The sequence below is a fragment of the Dromiciops gliroides genome, chromosome 3, assembly GCF_019393635.1.
Source record: "Dromiciops gliroides isolate mDroGli1 chromosome 3, mDroGli1.pri, whole genome shotgun sequence".
NCBI classification, from domain to species: Eukaryota; Metazoa; Chordata; class Mammalia; order Microbiotheria; family Microbiotheriidae; genus Dromiciops; species Dromiciops gliroides.
The window spans coordinates 92,783,579-92,808,667 of record NC_057863.1 but is presented as its reverse complement, the minus strand read 5'-3'; the positions used below and the strand labels follow the sequence as shown (position 1 = coordinate 92,808,667).

The 25,089-nt window shown below is 36.1% G+C and overlaps 1 protein-coding gene across 1 annotated transcript; it reads right to left on the bottom strand.

Annotated features, from left to right (window-relative positions):
• Window positions 1-541: 541 nt before the first annotated feature.
• On the bottom strand, window positions 542-24,250 carry CCDC122 (coiled-coil domain containing 122). Its single transcript, XM_043990583.1, has 4 exons — window positions 24,137-24,250; window positions 15,114-15,512; window positions 14,245-14,361; window positions 542-1,111 (listed from the first exon to the last, which is right to left on the bottom strand). Exons 1-4 carry the CDS (start codon window positions 24,248-24,250, stop codon window positions 962-964), a joined length of 780 nt encoding a protein of 259 aa, XP_043846518.1. The 3' UTR covers window positions 542-961.
• Between the last annotated feature and the right edge of the window lie 839 nt (window positions 24,251-25,089).

Sequence of the window (25,089 nt, the reverse complement as noted above, 5' to 3'; positions counted from 1 at the left end):
GGAGGGAGGGAGAAAAATTTGGAACTAAAAATGTTATGGAAACAAATGTTGAAAACTATCTTTATATGTAACTGGAAAATAATAAAATACTTTTATGATTTAAGAAAAAGAATATAGTATGTTTTGATTGACATTAAAAAGTAATTTTTGTTGGATTAGTGGAATAAAATCACATTCTATTTAAAAATGCAGAAGATATATACTGAAAAACACAGTAAGTTTTATTGATGCTTTTTGTTTTTTACCCAATTTCCATTCTATAACCACAAAGAAAGAAAATTATTAAAATGGTACTAAATTGCCACCTACTGGACAAAATAGAGAAGTTTGGTGGTTTTTTTTTTAACCTGTAACAATGAAATTAATGCAAATATCTTTATTACTATGGACTACTGCTAAAATGGATATCTAGAAAGCAAGTTCTAACACACAGTTTGAAATAGATATATTAATTTTTTCTAAAGTTTTAGGTTTAAAATGCATTAAGTTGAAATTATTGTAAATTCAGAAGTATTTTCTTGCCAAATGTTTTATAGTTTGTTGGTGCTAAATGAAACACAAAAGAACAGAAAGAATAGAAGTAGACACTCAATTTTCAAACAGTTCAGCATTTAGCCGAATGGACTCTCTGTACAAAAGGGTCTTTCCCAGTTGGTCCATCCATATAATCCAACTGTGGATAGGGCTTCTTTCTCTATAACTCATCTACACAAATCAGTACAGTCCTCCACAACATACTCAAGATTTCTGCAGACTCTTCTACCATATACCTATTCTCAACTGTAGTGCCTTAATTAACAACTGAGAGCTAGTTTTCACAAAAAGGAAGAAACGTATTCACTATCTAAGTCTCTTTGAAGGCTAGTCATAGAAACAAAGGCTTATTTCCCAAATTATTTTACTATATGCCAAGGATGACATACACTGTCACCTGTATTCTTCATTTTGCCAGAGTACTCTTTTACTCTGTCATTCCTATGCGTTTTCTTAGTTCCTCTGAAGTTTTTTCCATCTGTTGAATATTCCACTGCCAGTGTCTTCTGTTTGCCTGAAGCTTGTTCACCTGACAGTGTAGGCGCTTTAAGATAGCGTCGTACCTTTTATTTTGCACCTATTAAGACAAAGAGTACAATTTAATGGATTTGGAATAAATAATAAATATGGAAAGCTACTTAAGGGAAGAAGTCTTAGCTATAAAGAAGTAATGTAGTGTAGTGTAATTTAGTATAGGATTGGGAGTTAGGAGAGCCCGAAGCCTGAATTCTTCTTCCTGTGTGATCCTTAGGTAAGTAAATTTTTTTTTGGGGGGGGGGGTGAGGCAATTGGGGTTAAGTGACTTGCCCAGGGTCACACAGCTAGTAAGTGTTAAGTGTCTGAGGCTGGATTTAAACTCAGATTCTCCTGACTCCAGGGCTGGAACTCTATCCACTGTACCACCTAGCTGCCCCTAGGTAAGTAATTTTAATCTCTATAAACCTTATCAGTATGGGGCAGCTAGATGGCACAGTGGTTAAAGCACTGGCCCTGGATTCAGGAATACCTGAGTTCAAATCCAGCCTCAGACATTTGACACTTACTAGCTGTGTGACCCTGGGCAAGTCACTTAACCCCCATTGCCTGCAAAAAAAAAAAATTAGGTATAAACCTCATCAGTAAAACAGGGATATACCTGTAGTATTTATTTTACAGGACCATTGTAACAAATAATGGGATTCTTTGTGACCCCATTTGGGGTTTTCTTGGCAGAGATACTGAAGTGGTATGCCATTTTCTTGTCCAGTTCATTTTACAGATGAGGAAATTGAGACAAACAGGGTTAAGTGACTTATCCACAGTCACACAGCTAGTAAGTGTCTGAGGCAAGACTGAAACTCAGGAGGATGAGTCTTCCTGACTTCAGGTCTGTGACTCTATTCACTGTGCCCCACCTAGCTGTCCCACAAACATTGAAGTACTTTGTAAATGAGACATGTTATTACTAGTTAAGACTACAGTTCTGTTTTATGTATTCCTTTTGCGTGTCATTTTACCCATACTGATTCCTTCATTAAAATGTAAGCTCCTCGACAGCAGGAACTGTTTTCACTTTTCCTTTGTATCTCAAGCACTTAGCAGTGACTGCCATGGAGTAGGACAGGGACTGATTTCATTGGCATAAGAAACATCCTCGGAAAAAGCAGGCCTCTTCTCTGCGACCTGGAACCTTAGAGAGTTACCTAGAACATGGAGAAGTTAAGTAAACTGTCTGCAGTCACAGGGCCAGTTGTTATCTCCCAGATCTTCCTGGATTTGAGGCAAGCTCTCTAACCACTAAGCCACACTGCTTCTGGCACACACTAAGTACTCAGTAACTGTTGGTGGATAGATTGATTGATTAATTGCCTTAGCAAATAGGAAATATAAAAATATATATCAGAAGAGAAAATTAAGAGGAAACACTAGTACTTGGAGAGACCAGGAAAGGCCTTGTATAGGAGGTAGCCTTGTATATCGGCTATGAAGGAAACAAGGAATACTAAGAGATAGAGTCAACGAGGAAATGCATCATAAGCATGGGGGACGTTCCGAACAGAGACAGGGAAACTGCGTTAATAGACTTGGACCACACTTCGCTTCCTGCTTTCTGTACCCCGCAAAGTGGCTTACTTGCTATCCCCCTATGTATCATTCCATCCCCAGTACAGTTAAAATGCTTATGCTATAAACCAACGGGCTTTATGGCTTAAAATTGCAGTTTATTCTGTTTCTCTATTTATAATCTTTACCCAGAAACTGGGAGGGATGAATCCTTGATCTTACAAGTTGTCTGGATAGAATCACTTAATCAATTTTATCACCCTAGTTAAGATATAGATAGCTATCTATGTACATATGTAATATAAAGCTATATGTGTGTTTCTATGTATCTATAGCTTATATATGTATATTTTACACAGCATATCATACATGTCTTAACTTATTATTCCTAGTTTTCATATGTATGCATGTATGCATATACATGGGTATGCATTATGTATGTTTGCATATTGGACATTGAGTAAGGTAAGCACAAGCCATGTCATCACTCCTTGTTCCCATTTATTCAAAGCACCACACCAACATCTGTGCGAAGATAGAAAAGAAACACTACACATAATTTGTGCTTCAACAAACTTAAAGGCTAAAGGAGGCAGGATTAACACAGCTTTGAATACAAAAACTCACAGGAAAAATGTAAACAAGCATATGACTAGATAGCATAAAATACCAGGGAGTATACCTGCCAAGACAAACACAGGAAATGCATGAACATAATTATAAAACACTTTTTATAGAAATAAAGTCAGATTTAAATATTTGGAGATATATTAATTGTTCATGGGTAGACAGAGCCAATAAAATAAAATTGTTAATTCTATCTAATCCACTTATTCAATACTATCCCAATTAAATTGCTAAAAACTTTTTTTGGGGGGGGTGAGGCAATTGGGGTTAAATGACTTGCCCAGGGTCACAAAGCTAGTACATGTCAAGTGTCTGAGGCTGGATTTGAACTCAGGTCCTCCTGAATCCAGGGCCAGTGCTCTATCCACTGCGCCATCTAGCTGCCCCGCTAAAAACTTATTTTATTGAACTAGGAAAAATAACAACAAAATTCATTTGGAAGAACAAAAGATCAATAATATCAAAGGAATTAATGAAAAATGTAAAGGAAGGAAATTTAGCAGTACCAGATCTTAAACTGCATTATAAGGCAGTTATTATCAAAACTATCTGATACTGGCTAAGAAATAGAAAGGTGGATCAGTGGAACAAATTAGATATACAGTACATAGTAGCAAATGATTGTAGTAATCTTTTGTTTGACAAGTGTAAAAATTAAAGTTTTTGGAATAAGTATTCACTATTTGGTTAAAAAAAATTGTTGGGAAAACTGGCATGGCAGATACTAGGTATAGACCAATATCTTACACCATTTACTAAAATAAGATATAAAGAAAGACACCATAAGTAAATTAGAAAAACATAGAACATATATCAACTTTCAGATTTATGGACAGGAGAAGAATTTATGAATGAATGAACAAGAGATAAAGAGCATTATGAAATATAAAATGGATAATTTTGATTACATTAAATAAAAAAGCTTTTGTACAAATAAACCCAACATAGCCAAGATTAGAAGGAAAAGAAAAAAATTGGTGAAAATTTTTATAGACAGTTTTTCAGGTAAAGGTCTCATATCTCAAATAAATAAAGAACTTTATCAAGTTCATAAGAATATGAGTCATTCCCAAATTGATAAATGGCCAAAGAATATGAATAGGCAGCTTTTGGATTAAAAAAAATCAAAGCTATATAGTCATGAAAAATTATCTAAATCACTATTGATTAGAGAAATGCAAATTAAAACAACTTTAAGATATCATCTCACACCTATCAGATTGGTCAAAATGATTGAAGGGGAAAATGACAAATCTTGGAGATGATGTGGAAAAATTAGGACACTAATTAATTACTGGTGGAACTCTGAACTGATCCAACCGCTTTGGAGAGCAATCTAACAAGAGTTATATACTCTTTGACCTAGTTTATACTACTTGCTTTTAATAAAAGTATTTTATTATTTTCCAGTTACATATAAGGCTATATTTCAACATTTGTTTTCATAGGATTTTTAGTTCCGAATTTTTCTCCCACCCTCCCTTCTCTCCCTCCTCTCCAAGACCGAAAGCAATCTGATATATGTGCAATCACATTAAACATACTTCTGCATTAGTCATATTTTGAAAGAAGAATCAAAGCACAAGGGAAAAACCTCAAAAAAGAAGGAAAAAAAATAGCCCCAAAGTAGAAACAGGATGGTTCAATATGCATTCAGAATCCACAGGTTTTGTTTTGTTTTTTTTTCCTGGATGTTGAGAACATTTTCTATCGTGAAGTTATTTGAAATTGTTTTGGATCGTTGGCACTGCTGAGAAGAGTTGGTCTATCATAATTTTTCATCACATATTGTTGCTGAGTTTATACTACTTTTGACCACTATCAAGTCTGTTTCTCAAAGTGATTAGAGAAAAAAGAAAACAACCTAAAATATTTATAGCAGCTTTCTTTCTGGTAGCAAAGAACTGGAAATTAAGGGGATGTCCATCAATTAGGGAATGACTGAATAAGTTGTGATACTTGATTGTGATGGAATACTACTGTGATGTAAGAAATGATGAGCAGGTTGGTTATAGAAATACATGGAAAAGATTTGCATGAAATAAGAGTGAAATGAGCAGAAGCAAGAGAACATTGTATACAGTGATTGCAATATTGTTCAAAGAATAACTGTAAATGACTAACCTATTCTGAGTATTATAAACATTCAAATCAACTACAAAGGACCTATGAAGAAAGAGGCTATCCGCTTCCAGAGAAAGAACTGATAAACAGAAGTATGCATAGTATGATTCTACATACAGACATGGGAAAGAGGATAAGGAGATGCTATAATATAGTAAAGTAAAATAAAAAAACAAAACCTACTGCCCTGAAAGTACAGTACTAGTCTTGGTCTGTGACAAATTAGCTGGGCAATCTGAACCTCAGCTGCTTCTTCTATAAAAGGAGGAACTGGTGAATTCTGAGGTTATTCCTGGTTTTGAAAATTAATTCTTTTGTTATTGGAATGAATTCAGAAGGCTTACAGAAGGTGGAATCAACAATTCTTGTCTCATAAATTACATCAAACAAGCTAGTGATAATAATTAAAATCTGTAAGTGTTTAACATTTTCACAGAGTTCCAAGGAAAGAGTGGTTTCAAACAGCAGTTTGGCTTTCAAGGTTGTTAAAAATGTTAAATAATTATTCTCTACATGTTGCATATTAATGCTGGGGTACCTTTTGAAAGTATGCATGTGCCACACATACTTGGGATTAAAAGAAAAAAGCCAAGTAGTGTGGGATAAATCACAGTATGTTTTCAGAGACTTAAAGAGAAAAATTCAAGTTCCCTGATGTTAATACTGGTTATTTAAAGGACATTAACTGTTAAACAAATGAAAGAATCGGATCATGGGGTTAGTGGGGAGTTTGAAAGCTGATCTAATCTATTACACAAAAACATGTCTAAATTTGGATTATGAAGATGATGTGGGAGGCACAGCTCACACACAGGTACAGCTCTCTGAAATATATAATTTTGTATCTTGGGTATGGGTGAATTAACATCAACAGTGGCTTCTTGAACTAAGCATGATGGCAATGAAGGGTCACAGGTAGAACCAACACAGCCAAGTGATATGATGCTCTAGTCTAGTCAAACATTGTGCCCAAGCAACTGGCTGACCTCAATGATCTCAACGAAATTTAAATGTAAGCCCTTTTCTATTTTAAGTATTCAAAAGAAAGGCTTTAAACTTATTTTTAAATTTATTTTTTATTTTCAGTTCCCTTGCTCTACCCATTAAGAAAGCAAGAAAGAAACATGATATCCATTCTACATATGAAGTCATGCAAAATATATTTCCATACTAGTTGTGAGCTTTAAACTTTCTTTTACTAATCCATTTTTTTTCTTTTTGATAACCTTAATGAACTCATTACATGAATTATGAAATAACGGAAAGAGAACTGGATTAAGAGTCAGGAGAGCTGAGCACCAGTCCTGACTCAATGAGTCAGTAAATATTTAATAAACACCTATGATGAGCCAGGAACTGTGCTAAGCACTGGAGATACAAAGAAAGGCAAAAGACAGTACAGTACTAAAAGACAGTTGCTACCCTCGTGGTGCTCACAGTCTATTGGGAGTTGGGGGAGGAGACAACAAGCAAATATACATACATGAACTAGCTCTATACAGAATGAATGGAAAATAATTAACAGGCAGTGGAATTCAGAGGTATTGGGAAAGGCTTCCAGTAGAAGGTAGGATTTTAGCTGGGACTTGAAGGAAGCTAGATACACTAGGAGGTGGAGATAAGGAGGGAGAACATTCCCTCCTGTGTAGGGGACAGCCAGAGAAAATGTCTGGAGCCTCAAGATGGAGTGCCTTGTCTGGGGAATAGCCAGGAGGCCAGTGTCACTGAATTGAAGAGTATGTTGAGGAGGGGGGTGGAACAGGGGTGTGTAAGAAGAGTAGAAATGGGGGGGGGGCAGGGAGGGTTAAGGGGATTGATTAAGAAGGGCTGTGAGAGCCAACCAGAGGATTCTGTATTTAATTCTGGAGGTAATAGGAACTTCTGGAGTTTACCTGAGTATGGGGGTGACATAGTGGGACCAGAGCTTTAGGAAAATCATTTTGGCGGCTGAATGGAGGATGATCTGGAGTGGGGAGTGATCTGTGTTAGACAGACCCACCAGCAGGTGTGTCACTTACAAGCTGGGGCTTGGGGATCAGAGAACTTAGATCAAACATGTGACTGATGGCCCAACTTGTGTGACCTTGGGGAGTCACATAAGCTCCTTACATCCTAGTCTCTTCATCTGCAGAATGAAGGGGTTGCATGAGATGACACCTGAGGTCTCTTCTAGCTTCAGAGCTAAGAAAACTGTGAACTTTTTTTTTTTAAGGAACATTAAAAATATCTACCCACAGGGTAGTGAAAGAATGATGTGGAATAGGAAAACTTCTAAAATGTTTAGTATGTAAATCTAAAAAATTATTATTTTCTCTTGTCTCTTCTTTTAGTAGGAAATATCTGGTCCCCAACTTCTGTTTTCTGATTTGGGCTAGACCTATAACTTCACTGGAGTAGGGAGCTCCAAGAGAGAAACGTCACTTCTTCTGCCACGGTCAATCTCCACCTTCTCTACAATTTAGAGTATTAGAGCGACTTAGGCGCTGAGAGGTTAAGAGACTTGGTCTCTGTGGCCAGGGTGAAGAAGGTGGGCCTTGAAACCAGGTCTTCCTTGGGGGCAGCAAGGTGGCGCAGTGAATAAAGCACCAGCCCTGGATTCAGGAGGACCTGAGTTCAAATCTGGCCTCAGACACATGATACTTACTAGCTGGGTGACCCTGGTCAAATCACTTAACCCCCACTGCCCTGCAAGAAAAATAAAGTAAGAAAGAAAAGAAAAAGAAACCAGGTCTTCCTGGTGCCAGTGGCTGTTCTCCAACTATTATGCCATACTACCCCTCTACCTTCTGAATAGACTTTAAATCTTCATATACTTTAAGTCTTAAATCACCTTGATAGTTTTCCCGCCTTGGGTAAAATACTTTAAATATTATTTTCCAAATCCTTAGTCACTTTTGTACCTGTCCTACAAGAATACATTTATCAAGTGCTTATGTTGTACAAAGTAGGCTAAATATACTCTCTTGAACTCTAGGAGCTTAGAGTTAATGAATGTTCTCCAATTTCTCTAGTCCTTTTAAGTAGCAGAGCCCAGAATCCTATACAATACAGGCAAAAATCCTTTATACATAGCTTTTTAATCACAAATTTCTGCCTGCTTGCTTTCCTCATCTATTAAAGCCTCTTTTAATACCCAAGGTTTTTTGCCCCCAAATCCATGGTTTCAGCAAATACTATTTTTACCTCCTGAAAATCATTTATTGATGTCTGTGTGCTGGGCTTTTATTTTTTTTTTTTGGTTTGTTTCGTTTTGTTTTTTGGTATTCTGCGATCTCATTTGTTGTCTGAACCAGGTTTGTCTAAATTCACTTTTTCCAAGATGAATGAAAAGAAACAGTATGTTTTAAAATGCTTGCTTCATGTAGACCCAGATTTAAAAAAACAATTAAAATAATTTATTTAGCAAAAAAATTATGCTAAATACAAATAATTTGATTTAGTTCTACCAAAGCCACATTAGCACAGACAGCATAAAAGTGAAGCTTGCAAAGTGTGAAAGCACTGAAAATGGAAATCCACCAGTGCTGTGATCCAAGCAAAGGCCCAATACTGTACTAAAGTACTGGCTATAGGAGTACAGTGCTTGAATAAAACTAATTTCCTCAGCGTAGCTACTCCCTCCACTTGAGTAGAACATAACACCTCTTAGGCTTAGGAGTCATTCTTTTATGGATTATTATAGCCAAAAAAGTTGATCGCCTGTTGCCCAAGTTTTTGGTCATGTGCCTCTGTGAGCAATTTGCTAGTCTTTGAATGACAGACACATCATATGTCACCGGACATATGATGTGTCAAATCTCTATAGCCTGGTATGACCTTCTGGACCCTGGGTTCTACTGGCAGAATATCTACCTCAATTTCTATCATGTAACAGGCTCTTAGTTCTTTGTTGATTAACTGATTCAAGTCCTCAGAACCACTTCCACAACGAGGCATCAGAGTAGAAATTTCATGAAGGCTAGAAATGCAAAAGGAGCAGAATTAATAACAGCTGACACTAATTTGGCATTTTAAGGTTTAAAAAAGCTTTTTCGTATATTATCTTATTTGAGTCTCACAATAATATTGTGAGTTATTATTCACCACATTTTATAAATGTGAAAACAGAGGCTCAAAGAGAATAAATTCCTTAGTCATGGTAAAAACACCTAGAAAAATGCCTAGTAATTGTCAGAGGTGTGATTTAAATTCATATATTACCTGATTCGAGCACACAATAGATACTTAAATGCTTATCACTTGATTCCAAGTCCAGTGTTCTTTCCATCATACCATGTAGTGTCTTACTAAGAAGCAAAAGGTATGATGGGCAATACAAAATTATTTTGGCTTTGAAATATAGATTCTTTTAAGAAATACACTACTTCCAGCTCTTTTTGCAGTGGCTAAGAAATGGAAATCAAAGCAATGCCCTTCAATTGGGGAATGGCTAACCAAATTGTGGCATATAATGGTGATGGAATATTATTGTGCTATAAGAAATGAGAAGCAGGATGATTTCAGAAAGGCCTTGAAAGACTTATATGAACTGATGTACAGTAAAGTGAGCAGAACTGGGAGAATGTTGTGCACAGAGATAGCAATATTTTTTGATGAAGAACTCTGAAGGACTTAACTATTCTCAGCAATACAATGATCCAAGACAATCCCAAAGGACAAAGCATACTATCCACTTCCAAAGAAAGAACTGATATTGACTAATCACAGACTGAAGCATAATATTTTTCACTTTCTTTAATTTTTCCCTTTTATTCAAGTTTTCTTATACAAAATTACTAATATGGCAATGTTTTACATAATGGCACATGTATAACCTATATCTGATTGCTTACCACCTCAGGGAGGGAGGAAAGAAGAGATAAAATATGGAACTCAAAACTTTAAATAATAATGTTTATTATTTTAAAAAAAGAAATATGCTATTTTAAGAAGAATATTTGTTAGATTTTGTTTTACTAATATTTCTTCAAATAAGAGAAAAATTAATGGATAGGATGTTTGCAAGGTACTAAAGTTATTATAATGTATATAATGTTATACATAACAAAATATATTAGTCTTTTGTTTTTATAACTTAATCTTGGGGCATCAAATTTTCTAAGTTTTATTTTTCAGCTTTATTATTATAGTGGTGTTAACATAGAACTACTTTTAGGTAATAAAGCTAAAATTATAATGGAAAAGATATTCTTGACAAAACTGGCTGTTATAAGGCTTTGAAACAGTTCATTAATTTTCAGTGCAGGAAGTTATCTGCTGAAGTGATAAAAAATGAAAGTCCCAGGTTCATCCACCCTTCTGTCTAAAACTAAACATCAATGCCAATGAAATAGATATGAACCTTTAAAATAGAAGACTGAACATCTGAGAATATTAATCTTGGTCAGAAAAGTAATTTTTATTATTATTCTCAGTGAAATGTAAATTATACTCATAGGATACTGTGTAAGAGCATTCAGTTTGTATCTTGATACTGTTCTGAATTAGATGCAATAAGTTAGAAACAATAATCCATTTCTAGATTAAAATACTTTTAAGATGCATTATTTTCAGCTTTGTACTTTCACTGTAGATTTTTATTTTTAATCTATTTTCTCTGTATTTTAAATTTCCTCCTAAAACCATCTGAACATAAATTGTCACTAAAGTCTCTTTGTGGTAACATGCTACTATAAAATTCAGTCCTACATGAGGCTTTATATGCTCTATAAAAATACTATGGTGATTATTCTTCCATTAAAGTCCACCATGTCTCTTTGTGGCACAGAGATGTCCTTGAGCTTTCCAAAGACTGGGCTAGTAGAACAAAAGCCTTATCTGTTCCTTCTAAGGGGGATAGTCTTAGCCATGGACCAGGCAACAGACCTCCGGTGTCTAGGGGCCTGCCTTACTAAGTTCAGAAAGACTCATCAACAAAAGGTTTGGCCAACAAGTAATGAACTTTAAAAAAAATTTTTTTAAATTTTTTGTGGGGCAATGGTGGTTAAGTGACTTGCCCAAGGTCACACAGCTAGTAAGTGTCAAGTGTGCAAGGTCGGATTTGAACTCAGGTCCTCCTGAATCCAGGGCTGGTGCTTTATCTACTGCACCTCCTAGCCACCCCAAGTGATGAACTTTTAAGAATTTTAACTTATTCTGATGAGTAAGCTGTTACCATTTCTGGCTTGATCCAGACTCCTATTTACTACCATTCCTGGAAATGAAGTGTCAGTCAACAAGTATTTATTAAGTGTTTGCTACATGCCAGAAGCTTAGTAATGCTGGGGATACAAAGAAAGGCAAAAGCATGCTCCCTGCCCTCAAGGAATTCAGCTTCTAACAAGGGAGACAGCATGCAAACAACTCTGTCCATCCCTGATCTACACAGTATAAATGGGCAGTAATCTTAGAGTGAAGACTCTAGCTGGGGGAAGGGGCAGGAAGGAAAGACCTCTTAGAGAGGGGAGATTGAAGCTAAGTCTTGAAGTAATCCAGGGAAGCCAGAACATAAAAACAAAGAGTCATGGGAAGAAGCCAGCAAAAAGACAGAGTCAGGAGATGGAGTGTCATGTGTGAGGAAAAGCAAGAAGGCCAGTGTGACCAGACTGTAGAATTCGTGGAAGACAGTAGAGTGTAAGAAGACTAGAAGAGTAGGAAGGGGCCACTGTGTGAGGAACTTTAAAACACAAACTAAAGATTTAATGTTTAATGCTGGAGGTAACAGGAAGCATGGCATTGAGGGTCAGATCCATGCTCTAAGTAGATCAATGTGGTTGCTAAATGTGGAGAGACTTGAGACAAAGAGAGCAGAACTAGCAGGCTACTGCAATAATCTAGGAGTGGAGATGAGAGTCAGAACAAGGGTGGCAGCTGTGTGAGTAGGGAGAGGAGAATGCCCGTAAGAGAGGTAGAAATGACACGACAGCAACAAGAAGAATGGTAATGCTTTCAATGGTAAGGAGGTTCAGAAAAGCAAAGGGTTTGGGGAGAAGATAATGAGTTCTGTTTGGACATGTTAAGCTTGAGATGCCAAATGATATCTAGTCTGATAGATCCATCAGTATTTGGTGATGTGAGATTAGAGGTCATGAGGAAGAAACATCAGCATCAAGATGACCATTGATGATCCATGATAAAGAGACTATTTGGCTTTTGGTTTTTATATCACTAGGGCTTAGCACAATGCTTGGGAAATGAGAGCTTAAAAAGAACTTTTTTATTCACCCATTCATTTATTTATCCATTTGTTCATTCAGTCATTTAGTTACTAAGGCATAGCAGGGGTCATATCTGCATCGATGGGAGACTTAACACTGATGAAAAAATAAATCCTTTTACTTCTGAAAGTAAGTGTGGAACTGCTACTTGTCTTACCATAAACATGAAATTACAGAATAGCCTTTTGAGGACTCTAGAAATATGTAATATTCCATTGTTTATTAGCTATTAATGAATGAGACCAGCCGTGCCAGTTCACACATGCTCATGGCCTCAGAGGCTTCATAATCTGTAGTGTCAATTGCCTGATCCCTCTCAGAGATCCCTCTCCTTTATGTAACATGCACGTTTTCCCTTTGCTTTATTTATTTATTTAATCGTTTGTTTGTTTGTTTTTTGGTGAGGCAATTGGGGTTAAGTGACTTGCCCAGGGTCACACAGCTGGTAAGTGTCAAGTGTCTGAGGCCAGATTTGAACTCAGGTCCTCCTGAATCCAGGGCCGGTGATCTATCTACTGTGCCACCTAGCTGCCCCCTTTCCTTTGCTTTTGTGGCTAGGCTTCCTTCAGTGTCTCAAACTTGTGTTTCCCCTTCATATTCTAGAACATATCATACCTAATGTTCCACCTCAAACCTTAACAGGCCTACAAAATGGGTCTTGCAGCATCAATGGAAGAAAAAGTAAGTTGCAACAAAACTTATTTTTTAAGGGCAAGGCATCAAAAAGCTTTTGTTTAGAGACTTACTGATGTGAAAAGGAAGACAGAAAGGATCACCGATTTAGGGCTGGATGGGAACTTAGAGGTCACTAAATTCAACCCTCTAATTTATCAAAGGAAACTGAGTTCCAGAAGGGTTAAGTGACTTAACCAAAGGCAGTAAGTGGCAAGATCAGGATTCAAATCCTATCTCTGATGGGATATATCATATTGACAATGACAATGTGTGACAATGTCTTAGGAAGAAAACCTTGGTTTAGAATCCAGTCCAGGACAGATTGGAGAAAGAAGGATGAATGCGTATAAGGCATTATGAAGTTGGCTTCTCTCGTTCTCATCTAAATCATGTACAAGGCCTAAAAGAAAGATCATCAATTCTAACTCTTTTCCCTAGACATTTCAGATCAGTGCTGCTGTGTTTTGATCAGACATTTGGCATTTTCTTAGCTTAGTGTTGATCACATCTTGTCTAAGCATTCTTTCATATATGACATTGTGTTCTCTACGACTCCTCCCAGTTCTAACAGGCTATATTCCATCCCGACTATTCTGTGGTAATAGAATATATGAATTAGTGAACCACAGCTTAAAGAGATGATGGGCAGTAAAAATGAGCAGGGCCAGCACATCTTTTGTGGTGAAGCTTTGTAAGTCTCTGAAAAGTAGGATTCCCTGGTCACATTTCAAAATCCAACAAATAACTTGAGATTTTTTAAAAATGGATTATTGATTCCTCTGCCCTCATTAGAATAAATAACTGACAATTTACTGTATTAAAATTATTACATGGGGCAGCTAGGTGGCTCAGTGGATTCAGGCCCTGGATTCAGGAGGACCTGAGTTCAAATCTGGCCTCAGACACTTGACACTTACTAGCTGTGTGACCCTGGGCAAGTCACTTAACCCCCAATGCCCCACAAAACAAAACAAAACAAAACAAAAATATTACATGATATAGAACTGAGATTTTTAAAAAATTAACTCAAATATGTAAAACTTACCTCTATTTCTTTTATCAATTTTTCATGTACCCTTTTCTCTTCCTCCAGCAAATTGTTTTTTGTGGAGATAGATGCCTCTATAGTTACCATTTTTTCTTTTAGATTATTAATTTCTTCCTACATATAAAATTGAAACTATATGGGTGAACTGAAGATGAGTACATAAAATCTAAGACACATTTATCATTGTAATTTTTTAAAAAAATTACCTGGAAGCTATTAAGTATCACTTAAATATTTCTATTATGTACAACTAAAATTAGAACTTTAGTAAAAACCCCTTAGATTCTGAAACAGAACCAAGAATCAAATGGAAATAAGATGCAAAGATAAGTGGTAGTCATGGTGGTTAATGCCCAGCAATAGCACTAAGAAATGATTGACAACCTAAAGTTTGTAGATCCCCAGTCTTCAAAGAACAGCAGGAAAAAGAAGAAGGCTTAAGGTACAATCATTAATTCATATTATTTCCATAGCAGCATTAGGTATACTAAATTGATTTGAGTTGGTTTGAAATTATCAGTCTGGAACCAAGTGCTTCAGCACTTCTTTGAATCACAATTTTTTATCACAAATGGATTAATTGCTCACAGGATTATTTTGCCTGTATATTTTTATAAATCTAATTTTATTTCATTTTCAGTTATGCCTTTACTCACTTGACACTGTTGTCACTCATTTCAAATACATAACAAAGTTGAAAAGAATTATGAAAGCCATCTGAGTGGTTTATGAACCTAGTTGAAATAGACATTAACAAGTAGGTCTGCTGATTAATTATGAATTAACAATTCCTTACCAGATAATGTATTATATGGTGCTTGCAAAAAAATAAAAAGGATGAGTTTTTTTAAAAAAATATTTCAAACCTGTTCTTGTTTTATCATGTTTCCTTCTGGATTTTGGAGACCATGGATCAGTTCCTTTTTCTTTGTCATTAATTTTTTAACTTGTTCTTTTTTCTGATGGAGTTCAATCATAAATGGCCATTTATTTTCTGCCTCAGCAAGACCTTCTTTATATATTCTTATTTTCTCATCATATGCATTATTTCTTGTAAGGCACTCCTCAAACTCTTCTTGTGCTGTTTCTATGGAAAATTTGAGCTTTACATTTTCTGCATGTAAGTATTTGATTTGAGCTTCTAGGCTTCCACAGTGAAGCTTGGTTTTTTCTATTTCACTTTCTTGTTGATAAATGTACTTTTCTGTTTCTTTTGTCTCCGCTATGACAGATCCTATTTGTTTCTCAAGTTCACAGACTTCATTCTGTAATATAGTTCAACATTATCATTATTAATTCATGATATTCAACATCGGAGGAAAGTCATTGTTTTGATGCATAATACATGCAGGAAAATCACTTAAACAACCTGAAAAATATGTATTTATCACATTGGGAAAAATTGATGTATAAGAAAATGAAAAATACAGTGAAGTCTCAGAGTGATTTTTTAAAATTTCTTATAGAATAGTACAAAGATGGCAGACAGAAGCCAGGAAGTTGCCTGAGCTCTCCCAAATTTCCCTCAGAAACAACACTAAATCAAGCCCCTAAATGGATTCTGGAGCTACAGAACCTTCAAAAAGCCAGAGTGAAACGATCTACCTGCTTAAGATAACTTAGAAGGATTTTGGAAAGGTCTGTCTTACTTGGGTAAAAGGGGAGTGTAGGGAAGCAATACTACTTGCTAGGTTTAAATCCCAAAGACACTGCAAAAAAGAGAAAAAGACCTATTTGTACAAAAATATTTATAGCAGCTCATTTTGTGGTGGCTATGAATTGGAAATCAAAGCAATGCCATCAACTGGGGAACAGCTAAACAAGCTGTGGTATATGATGGTGATGGAATATTATTGTGCCATAAGAAATGACAAGGCAGGATGATTTCAGAAAGGCCTGGAAAGACTTATTCCTATTACAAACACTGGAGAGTGGGGTCAGCTAGGTGACACAGTGGATAAAGCACCAGCCCTGGATTCAGGAGTACCTGAGTTCTAATACAGCCTCAGACACTTGATATTTACTAGAGAGCATAGGAATAAATGTAGCTTTCCTTAAAATGATAAGCAGTATCTATCTTAAACCATCAGCAAGCATTGTATGTAACAGAGATAAGTTAAAAGTGTTCCCAATAAGATCAAGGGTGAAGCAAAGATGTCCATTATCACCACTATTATTCAATATTATACTAGAAATGTTAGCTTTAGCAATAAGAAAAAGAAATTGAAGGAATTAGAATAGGCAAGGAGAAAACAAAACTATCACTCTATGAAGATGATATGATGGTATACTTAGAGAATCCTAAAAAATCAACTAAGAAACTATGTGAAACAACTTAAGCAAAGTTGCAGGATATAAAATAAACCCACATAAACCATTAGCATTTCTATATATGACCAACAAAGCCCAGTAACAAGAGATAGAAAGAGAAATTCCATTTAAAATCACTGTAGACAATATAAAATATTTGGGAGTCTACCTGCCAAAGCAAACTCAAGAACTCTATGAACACAGTTACAAAACATTTTTCACACAAATAAAATCAGATCTAAACAATTGGAAAACTATCAATTGCTCATGGGCAGGCTGTGATAATATAATAAAAATTCAATTCTACCCAAATTAATTTACTTATTCAGTACCATATTAATCAAACTACCAAAAAATTATTTCATAGAGCTAGAAAAAAATAATAATGAAATTCATCTGGAAGAACAAAAGGTCAAGAATATCAAGGAAATTAATGAAAAAAAATACAAAGGAAGGTAGCCTAGCTGTAACAGATCTAAAACTATATTATAAAGTGGCAACCATCAAAACTATTTGGTACTAGCTAAGAAATAGAGTGGTGGATCAGTGGAATAGGTTAGAAACACAAGACACAATAGTAAATGACTACAGAAATCGACTGATAAACCCAAAGACTCCAGCTTCTCAGTTAAGAACTCACTATTTGACAAAAGCTGCTGGTAAAACTAGAAAATAGTAGGCAGAAACTAGGCAAAGGCCACCATCTTACAACGTATACCAAGGTAAAGTCAAAATGGGTACATGATTTAGACATAAAGGGTGATACCATAGGCGAAGAAGAAGGAATAGTTTACCTGTCAGATCTATGAAGAGGGGAAGAATTTATAACCAAAGATGAGACTGAGAACATTATAAAATACAAAATGGATCATTTTGATTACATTAAATTAAAAATGTTTTACACTAACAAAACCAAATGCAACCAAGATTAAAAGGAAAGCATAAAACTGGGAAACAATTTTTACAGCCACTGTTTCTGATAAAAGCCTCATTTAAAAAATATATAGAGAACTAAATCAAATTTATAAGAATATAAGCCATTCCCCAATTGAGAAATGGTCAAAGGATATGAATAGGCAGGTTTCAGATGAAGAAATTAAAGGTATCTATAGTCATATGAAAAAATGTTCTAAATCACTACTGATTAGAAAAATGAAAATTAAAACTACTCTGAGATACCACCTTACACCTATCAGATTGGCCAATATGAAAAAAGGAAAATAATAAATGTTGGAGAAAATGTGGGAAAATTGGAACACTAATGCATTGTTGGTGGAGTTGTGAATTGATCAAACCATTCTGTAGAGCAATTTGGAACTGTGCTCAAAGGCCTTATAAAACTGTGCGTACCCCTTGACCCAGCAGTACCACTACTAGGTCTGTATCCCAAAGATATCATAAAAAGGGAAAAGGACCCATACACAAAAAAAGATATTTTTAGCACCTCTCTTTGTGGTGGCAAAGAATTGGAAATTGAAAGGATGCCCATCATTTGGGGAATGGCTGAACAAGTTGTGGTATATGAATGGGGTTTTTTTGTTTGTTTTTTAGTGAGGCAATTGGGGTTAAGTGACTTGCCCAGGGTCACACAGCTAGTAAGTGTTAAGTGTCTGAGGCCGGATTTGAACTCAGGTACTCCTGACTCCAGGGCCAGTGCTCTATCCACTGCGCCACCTAGCTGCCCCGTGGTATATGAATGTAATGGAATACTATTATGCTAAAAGAAATGATAAGCAGGAAGATTTCAGAAAAAAACCTGGAAAGACTTACAAGGACTGATGCATAGTGAAACGAGCAGAACCAGGAGAACATTGTATACAATAACAGCAATACTGTGTGATGATCAACTGTGATAGCCTTAGCTCTTCTCAGCAATACAATGATCTAAGATAATTCCCAAAGACTCATGATGGAAAATGCTCTCTACATCCAGAAAAAAGAACTGTGGAGTCTGAATGTAAATCGAAACATATTATTTTCACTTTGTTTGTTGTTTTTTTGTGTGTGTCTGTTTGTTTCTTCTTCCTTGTGGTTTCCCCCTTTTGTTCTGATTCTTCTTTTACCACATGACTAATGTGGAAATATGTTTAACATGATTGTACCGAATAACCTATATCAGATTGCTTACTGTCTTCAGGAGTGGGGGAGGTAAGGAAAGGAAAGAGAAAAATTTGGAACCAAAATCTTACAAAAATGAATGTTGAAAACTATCTTTACATGTAATTGGGAAAAAAATAAAATACTATTTAAAATTTTTTTCTTCATTGTGTACATTGACAACAATATTGTTTAATAAAGAACTGTGAATGACTTAACTATTCTCAGCAACACAATGATCCAAGACAATCCCAAAGGACTAATGATGAAGCATACTATCCACCTCCAAAAAAAGAACTGATATCGATGGAACAAAGACTGAAGCATGCTATTTTTCACTTTATTTCTTTCATTTTTTTCTTTTATTAAAGTTTTCTTGTACAAAATGACTAATATGGTAATGTTTTACATAATTGCACATGTATAACCTATATCTGATTACTTATTACCCCAAGGAGGGACCAGGGGAGAGAGTGAAGGAGGGATAGAATTTGGAACTCAAAATTTTAAATAAAAATGTTTATTTTACAAAATTTTTTCTTATAGAACTTGGAGTTCTATTTTCTAAAAATTTTACCTGTATCTAGCTAATTGGCTTTTATTATTTGATTCTAACATTTTATTTTGACATTGTGTTTAAAAATTTGTGTTAATAAGCATAATTCTTTGGAATAATAGAAGCAATACAAAGAGGTTGTGTATGTGGTAAAGTGGACAGAGAACTAGATTAAGTACCCAAAGACCTGGAGTCTAGTCCTAGCCAGGAGATCTTGGAGAAGATTTTTAACCCCTGAACTTCATTTTTCTCATCTGTAGAACAGATTTACTTATAGTCTATTTCGTAGAGCTGTTGTTAGGATCATACAAGATAAACATGTGAAAATAAATTAAAGAATTGAACATATTTTTATTGTTATATGATGGAAAAGTCGAGTATTTAAGAGACAATCAGGAAATATGTTGTCATACTGATATCAATGTCATCACATCACAGTTGATACCTTGATATCAATACCTAAATCCAGAACTATGCTAATTCTTATCATTTGGCCAAAGACTGAAAAGAAAAACATCACTTGCCAAGGAATAATTTCCATTAAAATGTTGAGGGCCATATCTAAGCATATGAATTATTGTTGAGTCATTTCAGTCACATCCAACTTTTCCTGACCCCATTTGGGGTTTTCTTAGCAAAGATACTGAAATGGTTTGCCATTTCCTTCTCCAGTTCATTTTGCTGGTAAGGAATTGAGGCAAACAGGTTTAAGGGACTTTCCCAGGGTCACAAAGCTAGTAAATATGTCTGAGAACATATTTGAATTCATGAAGAGGAGCCTTCCTGACTCCCGATCTAGCACTCTATCTACTGTACCAACTAGCTGCCCCAAGTATATGAATTAGGAAGTCTATAAACATACCTAAGCCACTCTAATTTAGACAGGTAATTTGGGCAGTTAAGCCTTAGCATATGCTTTTTTTCAAAAAACAAAAACAAAAACAAAAACTTTGAAAACTATTGACTTTATATTAATGTAGGATATTTGTCATTGTTTCTTCTTGTTGTTGTTAGAAGTGGTGATAGTGTGGTAGTATACTTTCAAGTTGCAATCTAATTCTTGAAGATTTTTCTCCTAAAGTCTTCCTCCAATCACTTAAAGTCATATGGAACTGATCTGGGGTTCATGAAGACTATGCTAATGGTATTTAGGCTCTGAAAGGCCCCATTTGACTAAAAAGTCTTGGTTCCAGGGCTCCAGGGACTGCCTTTGTGTCTACTTTCCAAAGACCAGCCTATCTAAATTCAGAAAAGTGAATAACCATGAAGTTGGCCACCTTGTAATGAGTCCAGGAAGGTTACAACGGCTTCTAAAATTCTGGAAGGATTACAAACTGTGGTCATGGAATCATAGATTTTGAGCTTGAAGGGGCCTTCAGGTTCATCTACTCTAATCCTCTCCTTTTGTGAATAAGGAAAGAGAAGCCAACCCAGGGGATTTGCCTTACCAAGATCACAGAAGTCATTGGGTGCAGAAACAAGATTCAAAGTCTTTCTATTCCACCACACTACCATGCAGACAGGATAAAATCACAGATGAGATCATGGATCTTTTGAGAAAATGAAGAAGAATCTTTAAAAGTGAAGCTTTGGGGCAGCTGGGTGGCACAGTGGATAGAGCACCGGCCCTGATTCAGGAACACCTGAGTTCAAATCTGGTTGTGTGACCCTGGGCAAGTCCCTTAACCCTCAATACCCCACCAAAAACAAACAAAAAATTTCTGAAGCTTCACAACTTTCTATTCCTTAAGTTTGTTGTTATTGTTTTTTCCCATAATAAGAGAAAGCAAAGAACTACTTCATGAACACTCTAAACCTTCTAACTTGAATGTGGTTTAGACACAGAACTCTAAGAGGTAGCATGAGTGTACAGGGTAACCCATTTTAAACAGCAAAAATCTGAATTTGCTACAAATCTTATGTGGTAACTTGAAAACAAGGACAGGAATTTTAGTGGAAGCCACAGCTGAAAATTAAATAAAAATCTTTCCATATAAAGAGTTTAAAATACTTTGTATCTCATATATTTGTCTTTTTAGCCATACCCATGAATTGTAATCATCTTCAATGCTTTCGTATCAATCAGTCAACATGTATTTATTAAGCACCTACTGTGTACCAAGAGCTGTGTTAGGGATACAAGTACAAAGAATGAAAGGATACCTATTCACAAGGCACTTAACACTCCAATGAAGGAGACAAGTACATATAAAAACATGCATAATATGTTTACATACATATATACACAAAGCAGTTAAAACACGGTACTATGAAAAGAAGGGCACTAGCAGAGGAATCAAGAAGAATCAGGAAAGGCTTCATTCTGAAGCCTTCTGCAGTGAGGCAGAGGTAAGGAGGAAGTACATTCTAGACATGGGAGACAGTCAGTGCAAAGGTATCAAGATAAAAAATGGAGTGTTGTGAGCGAGGAACAGAGAGGTCAATTTGGCTAGATTGCAGAGCGTGAGGGGAGGAATAGTGTACAATCAGGTTGGAAAGTTAGATTGGGGCCAAGCCTGTAGTGCTTTAAAAGCAAAACCAAGAAGTTCATATTTTATCTTAAAATCGATAGGAAGTCACTGGAGTCATTGGAGTCACACGGTCAGATCCACACTTAAGGAAAAATACTATGGCAGCAGTGTGTAGAATAGACTAGAATCATGAGGGACTTGAGGCTGGGAAAACAATAGAAGCTGTTGAAAGAATCTGGGCAAGAGGAGATGAGGGCATAAACTAAGGTGTAGGTATGTGAAGAGAGAAAGAGCATCAAATGTGAGAGATGCTGTGAAAGTAGAAATGGCAAGATTTGGCAACTGACTGGGAATGTGGGATGAGGGAGAATTGGGAGTCAAGAATAAAGACAAAATAACAAACCTGAGACTTAGAAGAATGGTGGTATCTTTGTCAAAATAAGGAAGTCTGGGGGCAGAGCCAAGATGGCAGAGGAAAGGCAATTACTTGCCTGAGCTCTCCCCTAGACCCCTCCAAATACCTTCAAATAATGCCAGCATTAAAACAATTCCTGGAGCATCAGAACCCACAAAAAACCAGGGTGAAATGATTTTCCAGCCAGAGACAACTTAGAAGGTCAGCGGGAAATGTCTGACCTAAGTAAGAGTGGAGCTCTGCCCAGCACAGACCGTGCCATCACACACCCAGCCCCAGCCACAGCAAACCAGGAACAGGCCTTGGGAGCCTCTGAATCAGTAATGGCAGCAACCGCTTCTGGAACTCAGCCCACAGATGGTAAGGGGGTAGAACAATTGGCCAGGAGGAGATTATAGGGATCTCTTTGCCAGCACTGAGGCAGGACTCTTGTTTTGCTTGTGCTCAGATCCAGGTCACAGTCTTGGGTAGCGATCCCAGGCAGGGGAGGAACACAAGCACACAAGAGCTTGTAGCCATAGTGGAGTGGGACTCTGTTCATAGTTCCAGGGAAGAAAAGCAGGCCTGTTTTTGCTTGCTGACCAGAGCAGAAATAAGGAAGTCTGTAAGAGGAGAGGATTTAAGGGGAAAGATAAGGATTTCAATCTTAGAGAAACAATTAAGGGACAGTTAGGTGGCGCAGTGGATAGAATGCCAAGCCTGAAATCAGGAAAACTCGTATTTGTGAGTTCAAATCTGGACTCAGACACTTAATGGCTGTGTGATCCTGGGCAAGTCACTTAACCCTGTTTGCCTCAGTTCCTCATCTGTAAAATGAACTGGAGAAGGAAATGACCATTCCAGTATCTTTGCCAAGAAAACCCCAAATGGGGTCATAAAGAATAGGACATGACTGAAAACAACTAGGTATCAACAATAATAACTGAACTTAAGAAGGACTGAATGAAGCTCAGTAGAAAGAATTAGGCTAAATATATAGATTCAGGAATAATATGCATAAAGATGATAGTTAAACCCATGGGAGCTGATATGGTTACTTAAGAGAAAGGAGAGAGAGACAGAGAAGAGCCCAGGATAGAACTTTGGAAAACACTCATAGTTAAGGGGTATAATGTGAATGATGAGCAAGGAAAATCTGAGCCTTAGAGGAACTAAGTATCTAGAGAGTAAGCATACCAGGAGAGGAGAGAGGTGTCACAACAACTAGAGAGGAAAGAGTATCTAGAAAGAGAGGCAATCAAAAGTGTCAAATGAAACACTTAGGTCAAGAAGGATTAGTACTGAGAAAAGACCTTCAGTTCTGGTGATTAAAATAGCACCAGTAACTTTGCAGAGAGGAGTTTCAGTTATTAGGTCAAAAGCCAGACTGTAAAAAACTGAGGAAGTAGAAGCAGTGAATACAGACAATTAATGGTTCCATGTCCAAAGATGAAGGAAAGTCCCCAGGCTCCATCTAGGTTAAGAGTCACTAGTGATCTACAATTTTGAAAATAGTAAATTAAAAGCTGTCAGCTGGCTTAAACATTTTAGGAACTACAAAGAAAGAATCCATATACACACATACAAACATGTGAACCCTGAGTTGTATAATACCTAGTATTAAATAGTACTTTAAGGTTCTCAAAACATTAACATGTTAACTCATTTGATCCTCTCAATGCCTCAGGGAAGTAGGTATTGCTAAACTCATTTTACATATGAGGAAACTGAGGCACAGAACGGTTAAGTGGTCACATGGCTAGTAAATGTCTGATAGGAGGATCCTGATCCAAGTCTTCCACTCTATCCACTGTGCCAGCTAGCTGTTTCAGTGGCTGCTTTCATATGACACTTGAATATTTTGTATTAATTTTATGCACAGAATGGTACAGTTTCCACATGATTAGAATGTTCATATAAATATAATTTAAGTACAAGTGAATGGTTGAAAAAGAACCCTAAAAATGAAATGTCACATCATCTTTAATCATTTCTCATATTTTAATAGAGTAGTTTTAAATGAATTTAATATTTTATTAAAGGTATCATGAATGAAATTACCTGCAACTGGAACAGAATTTTTTTGTTTTTTTCTATTTCAGATGTTTGGGATTGCTGTTGCTCTACAACTTCCTTTACAACTTCAGAAAGTGAAGAATCATTTTTCTTAGCCATATCTGGAGAGAAGAATTAAATCTATTTTGAAATTAGGAGTTAAAATACAAATGATAAAATGAGATAATAATTGTATAACACAGTGCCTAGCTCATAGTAATCATTATTTAAATGTTAACTACTATTAAATGTGCTAAGAAATTTTATTTCCATTCTACTAAGCTCCTAAGTTTCTTTTTTACTATAAATATATGAAATTTAGGACTGGTAAGCTTCCTTTCTGTGAACATAACTGAACCCAAAAGAAATTATGAGAGATAATTTGACTTCTTCACATGGATTTCTGATGCACTTAAACCTGTTTCTTTATTGAGCATGATGTTATTTTTCCATTTTTTGTCAGACCATTTCTACATGTATTATAATTCCAATAACATAATAAGAACGCCATGCTATAATTAAGGTTGATGTACCTTCATTATATATTCACACATCTTAACACATGCATTTCTTTTCTAAACACTATACAATCCTCCTCATGTCCAAATTTAACATCCTCTCCTCTATCCTACTTTGATGTTGTTTCTGAAATAATTATCCCATATTACAAGAACATTTCTTGCAGTTGGCATGGTCCTGGGTCTTCTATAGCTCCTGTTAGAAATGCAGCTAACAGCTCAAATAAGTGTTGCAGCTCAAGTTTTGAAAGCAGCTCAAATAATCCCAGTAGGCAGCAGAGTGTGGTTGAAGGCTTCTGAATGTGTCAAAGTGAAGATCCACACAGCTATTTATACACACAGAGGGTCTCTTCCCAACCAATTACATTGCAATATTCACCACCACCCGCCATTTACATACAGTATAGGCCAATCAGATTGTATCAAGTCGACCAATCACAT

What these genes read in the sequence shown, in the direction of transcription:
- CCDC122 (XM_043990583.1), bottom strand. Translation starts at nt 24,250, where the DNA reads ATGGCTAAGAAAAATGATTCTTCACTTTCTGAAGTTGTAAAGGAAGTT. An exon ending in AAATTCTGTTCCAGTTGCAG is followed by an intron (nt 15,513 to 24,136) that starts GTAATTTCATTC and finishes ACTATATTACAG; the next exon opens with AATGAAGTCTGTGAACTTGA. An exon ending in ACATGATAAAACAAGAACAG is followed by an intron (nt 14,362 to 15,113) that starts GTTTGAAATATT and finishes TTTTATATGTAG; the next exon opens with GAAGAAATTAATAATCTAAA.